This window comes from Carlito syrichta, unplaced genomic scaffold (genome assembly GCF_000164805.1).
Source record: "Carlito syrichta isolate Samal-C Ts95f unplaced genomic scaffold, Tarsius_syrichta-2.0.1 Scaffold288757, whole genome shotgun sequence".
In the NCBI taxonomy this organism is placed as follows: domain Eukaryota; kingdom Metazoa; phylum Chordata; class Mammalia; order Primates; family Tarsiidae; genus Carlito; species Carlito syrichta.
The window spans coordinates 24981-37633 of record NW_007232853.1 but is presented as its reverse complement, the minus strand read 5'-3'; the positions used below and the strand labels follow the sequence as shown (position 1 = coordinate 37633).

At 42.6% G+C, this 12653-nt stretch overlaps 1 protein-coding gene across 1 annotated transcript in view; it reads left to right on the top strand.

Annotated features, from left to right (window-relative positions):
* LOC103255951 (regulatory-associated protein of mTOR-like) overlaps window positions 1-8621 on the top strand; it is a 138333-nt gene extending 129712 nt beyond the window's left edge. Inside the window, exon 7 of the mRNA XM_008053856.2 lies at window positions 8442-8621. Coding sequence (XP_008052047.2) covers window positions 8442-8621 — 180 coding nt within the window. The remainder of the gene's footprint in view (window positions 1-8441) is intronic.
* The last annotated feature ends 4032 nt before the right edge of the window (window positions 8622-12653 follow it).

Here is a 12653-nt window from a genome sequence, read left to right as displayed (position 1 = left end):
ATGGTCTAGAATAGTGCCTGGTCTGCAGTAGACACCCAGGTGATGTCCGCTGACTTAAAGAGATCGCTCCGTAGCAGTGTGGAGGCTCTGCAGATGGAGGGCATGCTGGAAACAAGAAGGTGGGAGGTTGTGGCAAGCATTGGTGATACTTGGACGGGGGTGGTAGCATGGTTGAGAGGCATATGTTTGCATCTGTGGTACTTTTTGAAGGAATAATGATTTGCTCATGGATTCAATGTAGGGTGTAAGAAAAAGAAAGGAGTTAATGGAGACTCCACTGTTTTGGTCCCAGGTAGAATGGAAGGACCACCTCCTGAGCCGGACAGACCACGAGACTGGGGCTGGGTGAAGATCTGGGAGTGTGGGATGTGAGAAATTTGCTCTGGCCTTGTGGATTTTGAGGTCTCTTCTGCAGTGTTAGTCAGGCATCTCCTTTGAATCAGGAACAAGGACAGGGCGTGCAGCAACACAAAAGGCACCCTGGCTCTCCTCCCTTAAAGACATGTAGGAAGGTGATTACCCCAAATAGAGTGTGACTGAAAAGGGGTGCATGTAGCTAGAGGACAGGAGCCGATGCCTGCGCTCAGTGGTGCATGTAGTCTGAGAAAAGAAGCACCGACAAACCAGGCAGTGGAGAAGTAGCCAGGGGAGTCAAAGGGAAACCAGGTGCTCATGGCATTGGGAAACCAGGAAAGCCTTCTGGAAGTGGGGACAGTCAGCTGACCGAGCCACTGCCAAGTGGACTCACGATGAGGACCGAGGATGGACTGTGGCATTTGTGGACATGGGGCTGTCATTGTCAAGCTGCTAACAAAAGCAGCTTGAGTGTAGGTTTCTGGGCTCTCTCTCATGTGTGATGGGAAATGCAGATGTGGAAACTCCTGAGGTAGACAGCTTCCTAAGGAAAGCAAGGATGTAGCATGGACGCTGGAGGGAGGGGTAGAGTCAAGGAAGGTTTTCTTTCTTTTGTTTTTTTTCTTTATGTCGATATTATTGGAGCATGTGTTTGTGCTAATGAGAATAATCCAGCAGAGAGGGAAAAGCTGATGTGTGGGAGAAAGAGACAGTCCTGAGGGCAGTCCTTAATCAGGTGTGAAAGGGAACGGGATCAATACATAAGGGGAGGTGTTTGCCCAAGAGAGGAGCATGGACAGTGGTCACACAAGAGGAGATGGTATCACGCATGTGCATAGGTTGGGTTGGAGGAAGGATGGAAATGCATAGCCCAAACGAGTATGGGAGGAACAGGTATACACACACATACATATGTATACATATACACATACATATACACATGCACACTACATATGTACACACATATATACACAGACACACCATATACACACTCACCTTATACACATATACGCATATATATGTATAGACACATACATTCTTATGTACACACTCACCTATATACACATGTATACACACCCATATACTTGTACATATACTTACACACATGCAGTGTTTTGGTGTAGCACATTCCTAGTGCTTCCAATATCTCCTTTCTACTTTTTGCTTGTCTTAGAAGGTGGAGTGAGGGTGCATGTGCTTGAATCTGACCTTATTAGAGCATCCTTTGAGCACTGGAAAGGACACCTGCTTTGTGCTCAGCTATTACTGATTTCTCCAGCTTTCTTGCTCCCCCTCGTTAGTAGAATTGGAACCCTTTCTGTATTCCCACCACTCTCCTGAAGTTAGCCAAGATTCTCTCTCTTATGACTTGGTTCATTATCATTAACTAGGCAGAAATACAGCGGGTGATTATGAACAAGAAGTTCCCAAGTGGTTTGTTAACAAGGTACTTAACTCATAACTACAATAAATGAACTCTTATGTGCTAACACATGGAGGGTTATGGGGAGGTCAGTCTTGTGCTGGTGACCCCAAGGTGGGTAGAGATGGTCTCTAACCCTAAGCTAGTGGGGGTGAAGGCACCCAAATGGATCATTTCAGTATGCAGAGAGAAGAGCCATCATTTCAGTATGCAGAGAGAAGAGCCAGAGGTAACCAGTTCTTTCAGATTTCTGTCATGCAGAGGAGAAGCTGCAAGGACCAAGGAAGACTGGCAGAAGATATCTACTCTGCACCTTGGCACGTGAGTGGAAGTTACTTGCATATAGAAAGTCCGGAAAAGCATTTCAGTGAGAAGGAGAAGCATGAGGAAAGGCCGGGTGCACGAGCTGCTTGTGTAGAGAACTCTAGCAGCTTCCTCAGTGTGCTTGGCATTGATGGGCTTGGAAGTCTAATCAGCACTTGTAAAAGGTGTCTACATGGGCTCAGGACATAGAAATCATAGGACAAAGCATAAAACAGTATTTCAAACCCAGGTGCTACCTTTATAACTCATTTTGCTAAAGTGTCTCTGTTCTCAGCAGCAAAGACTCAGTCCTAGGTTACTAACCACCTTTGCTAGGGACTGTTCTAGGAATACACTGTGAATTAGATCCTTTTCCACCCTTTAGCCACTTGGAAGCTAATAGTGAGGTGAGAGTTTAACTGCCTTCCCCCGAACAAATTTCTTACTGATGTGTAGGGGTACAGAATTCTAAGTATCTCCTTTTGTTGTTGACTATGTAAGAATAATTAGGGAGTAAAATTTGCTTATAATTTCTAATTAACCATCTTTCCAGGGTCATAGAATGATCCCAGAGCATTTAGAAGCTGTTGCGTTGCTAACAGCTAAATGGCTTTAAGATAACAAATGGTTCATTTGAAGAAAGTCACGATAATTGTGACTAAATCTTGCTATGAAGGGGCTCTAACTGGCCTTCGAAGGCAACACTGGAGGCTTCTCAGTATCACTGGAAGTCTTTATCCACCAAAGGAAGCTCCTTCTGTTCTCTTGGCCTAGATTTTACAGTTCTCAGCTATAGGTACCACTTGGTTTTTAAATTAGTGTTTAATATTTGACATATATAATTGTATAAACTATATATTAAAAATACTACTTCTGCTTTGTGTCTGTTTTTGGTACAATATCTGTCACAATAGATGCTGCATTAATTTATTTGAATATTAATGGAAGCAGATAAGTAGTAACTGATTTATTTAGCGAACTCAGTCTTTGAACTTTGCAAAAATGTTCTTTGTAATTAGACATTGTTGAAATGAGAATAAAAGTTGTTTTAAGACAGAGCTTTAAGTATTATCAAGGAGATGCTGTTTTCAGAAATTCCATGTTAAAGACTCCTCTGAAATTATTAGTGCTTTATCTCATTATAAAGGTGCCTCTTGCATGTGTTTGAGAGGGGGGAAAAGCAGCTTGATGTTCACGTTTTATTTAGAAAATGAGAAGTGCTGGTGCTTCCCGGTGCCCCTTCAGCAGTGCTTTCTGCCATGAGTGGTTCGCAGGCCGGGGGAGCTGGCGGCTGGCTTCTCATGAACTCTGCGTGCGCTAGCGCCATGTTACTTACATGTGTGAGAGATGTAGCAGATGTCTATTTTGGATCTGGTTGCTGTGCATCGCATCTGAAGACTTTTCTGGATCTTTCCCAAGTCTTCCAGAAGGCTCTGGGGAGCTTTTAAAGATGAAATTTGTTCTTGTGTTTGGGTCTCTAGATTCCCTAGGAGACCCCTTGGGTACAAGTGCCTCTTGGGCCTGCCCTTTAGGAAGACTGACGGCTTCTACTGGAACTGGTCACTTTTAGGCTTGGGTACTGTTCTCAAGCTCTGCGAAGTACTGGTAGTTAGCCTTATATGCAGGCCTGTTTCTGAAGAATAATTTCAATTAACAGATCCATGTCTTAGATAAATGCAAAATTAAAACAATGTACAGGAAATAACTCATCTGTTTAAATAGTGTTTTGTGTGTTCTTGGGTTAGCAAGCTTGAAAAATGACATTCATTGGCGGAATTCTTTGCCTTAAACATCAGAATGTTGTTTAAAAAATGTTACTGGTTCCAATTACCCCTCACGCAAAAGCTCTCATATGTGTTCTTCTGTGCACCCAGCAGTATGGTGGGAAAGAAGGAATTCAGCCTAACGGGATGCTTCCTACTGCGCCAGTGGCACATAGGTACAGATGAGTCTGAGGTACTGTTATTGTGTATTACCTGGTTTTGGATCGCCTGCAGTTAAAGTTTGTGCCTTCTCCTTGTTTATACCCCAGCATACTGGGGTTTCTATCAATGACCATTTTGAATTGGGAAGTTAAGTCCCTAGGAGACATACTTGGGATAAAGACGTTTTTATGGCCGCCTGTCTGGTTTGCTCACTCTGCATCCACAGAGTACCTCCTATACCTGGTTACTTCGCCAGGCATCAGGCCAAATGCTAGTAGACCTCCAGATGCAGGCTGAGGCAGGTATGGCAGGCACACGCCCAACAGTGTCTGGACCGTGAAAGCTTTGCCTCCTGACCACACAGGTGCCTAAGGAAATGCTCTTCAAACCCACTGTGTTCTGATGTGGCCACCTGCCTTGCATCAATGATTTGCCCTACCTCCCTGTGCCATCTAAAGCTGACTTTGAAGAAAGGTGGCTTTGCGATGAACAGTGTCAGATTTCAGAAGCTTGGTACAAACAGCCAGTAAAGATGGGAGCCCTGCAGTGTGTGGACGTCGTGGCGAGAAGACCCAGTGTTCAATTCTCAGCTTTGTTTAGAAAGCAGATTTAACATAGAAGCAAATTATAAAAAGGAAAGTTAAAACTAGTAAACTACACTGATATTTTGCTATGAAAATACACATCCCTTTGAACAGTAAAATAGGAATATTGAATCTAGTTTTTGCATAAATGGCTATTTCTTTCTACTTAAATTTATTTCCTTTTCAATTCTCTGCCAGCCACTCTTATAATTCTATGCCCCGTGGTAGTGGTGCTTACTAAAATAGTGTGAGTCTGCCAGCAGTCCCACACAGACATCTGAAATGCTCCGTTTCAGGATTGTACACTTTATTCTGCTGTGGTTTGCCTGAGATGTCTTATTCCCTCCTCCATCCCAGCACCTTTGCTAAGGCAGGGGAGAATGCGCTTCCATAAAGCTCAGGAGTCAGAGAGCACTTCCTTACAGCCTCCACCTGCCCCATTAGTGCCAGGCACATGTGGGCCAGCTCTGATCTGTCCATCTGATCTGTCTATCGGCTTCCGCACGCTGCTGTGTGACTCAGGTCTGAAAGAGCTGCAAACCCACATCATGACCAGGCCCATCATCTGGCTTAGTGGGGTTGTCACAGCAGACCTGGAAACTAATTTCCTGTGTAGAGCAGGTTGCTTTCCTGATGCTATTTTAGCTTATGGAGCTAGAGCCCAGGAAATTATTTTGAACATGACTTTGCCTTCTTCTTTCTGCTTTAAGAAAACTTACTTCTTAGTGATGCTTGGTGATGGTGGCACAACATGTGAATGTACCTAATGCCACTGAATCATGTGTTAAAATGCTTAACATGGCAAATTCTGTGCTATGTATAATTTACCATAATAAAAGGCCCGTTCCTCTAGAAATTGCAATTTTTATTAAAAGTTTAAATTGTACTTATTATTAAATATATGAGAATTTGATTTGTACTCTGGACTTAACGTTCCTATGGTAGAGTGGGTTATTAATAAAACTTGCAGTCTTTAATGCCTTCCATTTGAGAAATTTGAGATAGTAAAAACAAAGTTTATCAGCAGTAAAACGACAACACATTACGTGCCATCATCACTGTGTTAGATATCTGTGAGTGAATACAGCTTTATGTGCATTTCATTTAAAAGGTTCTGAGAGTGCTGTTTGGAAAACCCCCAGCACTTCCCGTGTTGGTGTCATATGTGCTTGTAGATTTGGGAGGGTCCAGGTGTGACAATGGAGCAAACAGTGGCTCTAAAGTCAGGAATAGCACATGGGGGCTCCGAACCATGTGCTGACTGAGTTGCTGGGCAGTTCACATCATTTCTTAGGGCTTCTGTTTCCTCATCATAAAAGATATTTTAAAATGGGGTGAAACTTACCTCATGGGGATGCTGTAAAAAGGAAATGTAGCCGGGCTCGGTGGCTCAGCCTGTGATCCCGCGCCTTTGGGAGGCTGAGGTGAGTGGATTGCCTGAGCCCGCGGATTCGAGACCCGCCTGAGCAGCGAGACCTCATCTCTACAATAAATCAAAAAATCAGCCGGGCGTGGTAGCGCATGCCTGTAATTCCGGCTACTTGGAAGGCCGAGGTGGAAGGATCGCTGGAGCCCAGCAGGTCGAGGCTGCGGTGGCCGGGAGCGGCCACTGCACTCCAGTCTGGGCGACAGAGTGAGACTCCAACTCAAAAAAAAAAAAAAAGGAAATGTAAAAATATATGTAAAAGAGCTTTGAGAAGTATTAAATGCTTGCAACAAAAAAATATGTAAACATTCTTTTCAAGTCATAAAACAAATCAGTAGCCATTGGTGACTAAAAATCATGCCTTCCTGACTCATTTCACCCACCTTATGTTGGTCGTCATTTACAATTTTCAACACCTGTTCTTCATGGAGGCCTGCTACCATCTGAGTGTAAAGAAAAGTGATCTTGCCCCTGTGTATTCAGAAATATACTCAAGGAATTGCTCAAGTAACAAATACTTTAAAGGCTCTGGAGGCAGAATAATCAACATTCTGCAACATGATTTTCCAGATCCTTGCTGCTGAATGGCATGATAAATAAAACTGCATTAGATGGAGCTACTTTCAGTCATTAAGCTTCATTTTATACAATTTGAGATGGAGCTCTGTTATTCCAAAACTCTAACAAGGTGGGTTGGGTTAAATCAGGGCTCAACAGTACATAGCTTTTCATTAAGGCCAAATAATCGATATTTATAGACAAGTAGGTAAAGAAGTTCTGAAAGTTGTATGGCTTTGTATAATCAATATTTGCTAGATTTAATTTTTCATTATTTTAGTTACCTAAATGTTATGCTTAAGCATCTTAGTTCAGGACATCTAAGGTTTAGTTCAGGACATCTAAGGTAAAGGAAATGAAGAGTCTGTCTCCAGCAACCTGTGGTGCATTCTTTCATGTTTGGTCTGTTTCCTGTCCGTGTTTGCTGCCCCCCCCCCCCACCGCCCCCACCCCAGCTACTCAGTCTTTGCAGTACCCATGGAGGGGCACTGGGAACATGAACTCTCCCAGGGGCACTTGGGACTTCTCTTCCCAGCAGGGCCACCCTTGATGCACCCCACATCATCTGATGACTCACCCTGTAGCCTCAAAAGGAGACATTGCCTGTGTGTTGCTACTCTGCTTCCCCAAGCTGAAAATACTTTAGTTGGTGAAACTAGTTCTGACATTTTGTTCTTCACAATTATTTTCAGGAGCAGGCAGAACTTTGTGTATACATAATCCCTCATGCATTATACTTATTAAATTTTACTGACCAAAATGCCATAAATTCTTGTGAACCTCATTATTTCTGAAAATGACAGCAAAACCTCTGTGGATTACCAAAATTGTCACATACAGGCATCGTATGTTGCAGAGGAATCACAATCCACAATGCAGGAATAATTGGTATAAGGATGTGTTGTGTTTTGTTGAATACTGCTGTTTTTTGGTAAAACAGGAACATACCTGATTATACCTGGCATTATAGAAAACTCACGTATTAGATAATTCTGTAATTTTTTAAACCTTTGAATGCATTCCATTATTTTAAAAGAAAGAGTTATACTTTCAGTTATATTTTATTTAGTCAGAAATGAAATTTTGTGTGTATTTTTGTAGTATACAATAATTCGCTTGGTGCCTTTCTTCCTAAAGCTTCAGTGTGATATCAACTTCAGTTCTGATACATTTACCTTAGCAAAATCTAATTGAAATAAATATCCCACACAAATAACTAACCCCACTTTAAAGACATTGCTTTGGATTTAAAAACCCATCTTTGTCCCTGATGACAAATTTAATACCATTTGTTTGTAGACCATCTAGAGAAATCAGATGAAGAAAAGAGAAAATAAAATCACTCTTAATTTGCCACTCTGACATGAGCTCTCTGTGTCTACTGTTCAGTCTCTTTTAGTGGCAAATGTTAGTTAAGCACACCCACACTCACATTTTGTGGCCTGCATTTTTGTTGTTGGTGGGGTTCGCCACCATAAGGTGAACTGATTGAATACTGAGCTTTTAAAATAAATAATAAGATACCATGAAAGACTTGGTGGAAATGCCTGTGTACATTGATACAATCCTAGGGTAGGAAGGACCCTTAAAAGAGGAAAACCATGAAGAAAATGAATTTGGCATAGGCAAAACCATGTTGTACCACCATGAGGACCTTGAGGTGACATAAACGTGTTTTCAGGTCTTGAAGTCATCCTCCCGGAGAGAATTCATTGGTGATCCCTCTTTCCAAAGGACCTTGTGGTGAAGACACAATGCTTTAAGCCTTAGTTGATTTATTCTTTCCTTCTGTGTATGTTTCTAGCTTATGCTCCTGTTGTGTCAAACAGCCAAGTCACACTTTCTTTTCTTTAACGTTCTGCCTTTAGGTAGCTGCAATTAACCCAAACCACCCCCTTGCCCAGATGCCTTTGCCTCCATCAATGAAAAACTGCATCCAGCTGGCAGCCTGTGAGGCCAACGAGCTCCTGCCCATGATCCCTGACCTCCCAGCTGACCTGTTCACGTCCTGCCTCACCACCCCCATCAAGATTGCCCTGCGCTGGTGAGTGCCCCCTCACCTGAGCTTTCCCTCAGGATCCTAACTCACGTGGATCCAAGACATGCTGTGCTCTGTTGTCTCTTTTTGTCATTTAGGATTCCAGGTAGATGCTTGGGCTTCACTCTTTGAGAGGCAGATTGTTTCTTCCTCCTAGTCAGTTAGTTCATGTTTAGCTGACTGCTTTGTGATTTCTAAGAACACCCTCTCCCCATCTCTGTTCATTGTAGAAGTGTCTTAGTACCAGGATTGGTCATACTAGAAAATGGACTTCCTTTTGGGCTGGGGTGGGGGTGGTATTATGGAAAAAAAAAAGTTATTTAATTCCTTTGTTGAAATATATTTTTTCCATTTATTCTTAGCAGTTAAAAAAAAAAGCCATAATTTCTTTCTACCTCCATTCTTTTTAGAAGACCAGAGTACTTGGGAATATAACTGAGGAAATGTATATTATATTCCAAGACGGTAGAACCTGCATTTAAGACCCTACATCACTGGCAGAACTCACAATGGGATATGTATGTTTCCTGCCTCCAAATCCAATTTTCTCCCCTAGACCATCTTACCACTCTTTAATATCTACCTTCTCATTTTATGTTTTGCTGAGAAGCTTATATGTCGTAGCTGTTACCAGCTTATAGATAAATATATCTCCCGTGAGGTGCAGTGCCGATGACACGGCAGACATTGCACTCTTGCTAGGTCCACTCCTGGGGCTTCTGTCAAGATGGCCTATAACACACAAGACTCATAGTCTCCTGGTTTCTTACCCCACAACCCTAGCTGGACTTTGGCGACTAACAACAAAGTGATCAGACCCTGTGAATGGCCATCACCTGGGGGAGGGTTGCCTGAGGTTGCCTTGAGCTACTGGGTTGTAGAAAACTTGACCTTCCTGCTCTGCCTCTGCAGCCAAGTCTAAATCAATCCCAAGCCCCTGAGCTGACGGATTCATGATGTTGGTATTGGCTGAGGTGCAGCCCTGGTCACTCATTATCTCTGCCCCCAACCTGCTTAAAATCCCAGGACTGCAGGAACCCCTAGAGAGGGATCTCCTTTTGGTGTTACTCATCCCTGCAAATTTAGAGATAAGGAGATCAGTAAAGGGAGTGACCGCTGAGCCAATCCCCCCACTGCACTTGGCTGATGCAGACTAGGCACGAGAGAGCCACACTCCTCTGCACCCAGCAGAGGAAAACTATACATCTGAGGATCACACTACACAAAAAAGAGAAAACTGAAGCAGAACTATTATAAAACAAGTGTAATACATGTAATCAAAGAAATAAGGGAAGATGCTAGTAACAAGATGTATGAATAACACTGTGGTTTGAATGTGTCCCCAAATTCACAAATTGGAAACTTAATCCACAATGCAACAGTGTTGGAATGTGACTGAGTCATGAGGGCAGAGATTAATGTTAAAACAGGAGTGGGTGATAACATTAATCGGGAGAGCAGGTTATTAGAAAAGCAAGCCAGGACCCTCATGCGCTCTCATACTCTCTTGCCCTTCCGCCATCCTCCATTGGATGGCACAGCAAGATAACCCTTATCATACACAACCTCTTGACCTTGCACTTCCCATTCTCCAGAACTGTTAGATATAAATTTCGTTTTTGGATGAAGAGAATTTGCTTAATGGGCACAAAAACACAGCTAGATAGAAGGAATAAATTCTAGTATTTGATAGTATCGTAGAGAAAATATAGTTAGCAATTTATTGTATTTTTCAGAATAGCTAGGAGAGAAGAATTATACCCAACACAAACAAAAGATAAATGTTTGAGGTGATAGATGTCCTAATTATCCTGATTTGATTTTTACACATTTTATACATGTATCAAAGTAACCATTGTACCTCCAAAATATGTACAACTATGATGTATTAATTTTTACAATACCAAAAAAAGTCCTTTATAAATTATCAAGTCTGTTGTATTCTGTTACTGCAACACAAAATGGACTAAGACAGATAAGAAAAAGTAATACTAAAAAAGAACCAGGTAGAAATAGAGGTAAGAGAACTATAATGATTGAAATAAAGAACACAGTAGATGGGACTCCTCATAGTAGAGAACAGCTGATGCCCAAATGAATGAGCTGGAGGATTGCACTGAGGAGCTCAAAGGAGATGGGAGGAAAGGATATAGATGGGAAATATATAAGAACAGCTAGGAGATACAGAGAAGAGAAATAGAGGCTCCAAATTGCAGACAAGAGATGTGATGAGAAAAAAAGAATAAGGCCAAGGTGAAAATACCTCAGGATCACAGAGATGCATTCCCCCAAATTGGAGAAAAGGTGGAATCTCTCAGATCAAGAGGGTTCATGCAATACAGGAAGAAATGGGAGAACTGCAACCTTGGCACCTCCAATGAGGTTGAAGACACTCCTAGAAAGCACCTGACTGGAAGCTGCATTGTTTCTGAATTGCTCTCCACCCCACCCCCATTTTTTGTAGCAATAGGGTCTGTCTCTTTCTGTCATCCAGGCTGGAGTGCAGTGACACGATAATAGCTCACTGTAGCCTTGAACTCCTGGGCTTAAGGTGTCCTGCTTCGACCTCCCAAGTAGTTCGGACTACAGATTCTGGCTACCACACCCAGATTATTTTTAAAAACTTTTTGTAGACACAGGGTCTCACTGTTTTGTCTAGGCTGGCTTCAAACTCCTGACCTCAAGGGATTACCCCACTTCACTTCCCAGAGCACTAATTCTACCCTCTTTTAATTTATTTCTTTGTTATCAAATTTCTCTCTGAATGCAAATCTTTGCATTCATTTGTTTATAAGTTAATTGTCCTTTTTAACTCTGTGTTTATGTCTGATCACTGTTCATAAAGATGAGTGCCCATTTCACATGACCCGGAAGAGCTTTGGTCCTAATGACTCAAGAATTCATCCATTTATTTCATTGTCCAAAAATAATTTATTAAATGCCAACTGTGTACTTAATAAAGCCCATGCTAAGCACTATAGGAAATGCAAAGAAGCATATTACGCCCCAAAGTTTATCCTCTGGTTGAAGAGATGAGATGCAGCTTGAAAATTCATTACTTTTTTTTTTTGAATTGGAATCTCACGTGTCACTCAGGCTGGAGTGCAGTGGCATGCTCATGGCCACCCCAGTGTTGAACTGCTGGGCTCCAGCGATCCTTCCACCTCAGCCTTCCAAGTAGCTGGAAGTACAGGCATGTGATATCACACCCAGCTAATTTTTGATTTATTGTAGAGATGAGGTCTCGCCAAGTTGCCCAGATGGGTCTCGAACCCGCGGACTCAGGCAATCCACTTACCTCGGCCTCCCAAAGCACTGGGATTACAGGCTGAACCACCAAGCCCGGCTGAAAATTCATTACTTAATTGGGTACTTTATGCAAGACAATGAAAATCTGAACCTTTCAAGGCAATGCTTGATCAAAGACTAAGTGACTTTATGACAACAAGGCTGTTGTGTTCCCAGAGGACACAGAAATTCCTAAGGGCTCCAGGGATTGAGAAGGTGGTTGAGGGCGCTGGAAATGGAAACTGGTCTCACCACATAACTGAGACTTGAAGAGGAGCAGAGAGAGCATCTCCAATAGATGGTGCACAGCCATGCGGTCTCTAAGAAGAGTGAGATCAGACTAATTAGGGAGGAAGGTTTCAAAAGAAGTGCAGGTGAGGTCAAAGAGTGGGCTGAGGTCAGACTGCAGGTAGCTTTGATTGCTGGACCAAGGACCTTGACTCTTTCCCTGTGTGTTTATGGAGGAAAATGACTTAATAAGAATGGTATTTTAGAAAGATGATCCAAGTAATGATAGGGAGACATTGCTCATAATTAGGCCATTACCATATCAATGAAGTCATGAGCTGGTAAACAACAAAGGCAGAAAGGTAGAAAACAGCCATGGCGCCTGTAGGCCTGAGCTTCCACAGGTGCACATTGGAATCTGCTGTGGAACACCCCCCACCACATTGCCCCTCATTTTCCTGCCTCTTCCTTTAGGTTTCCTGCCATTCCTGCATCCATACTGTACCCCCCCCCCCCCCCCCCCCCA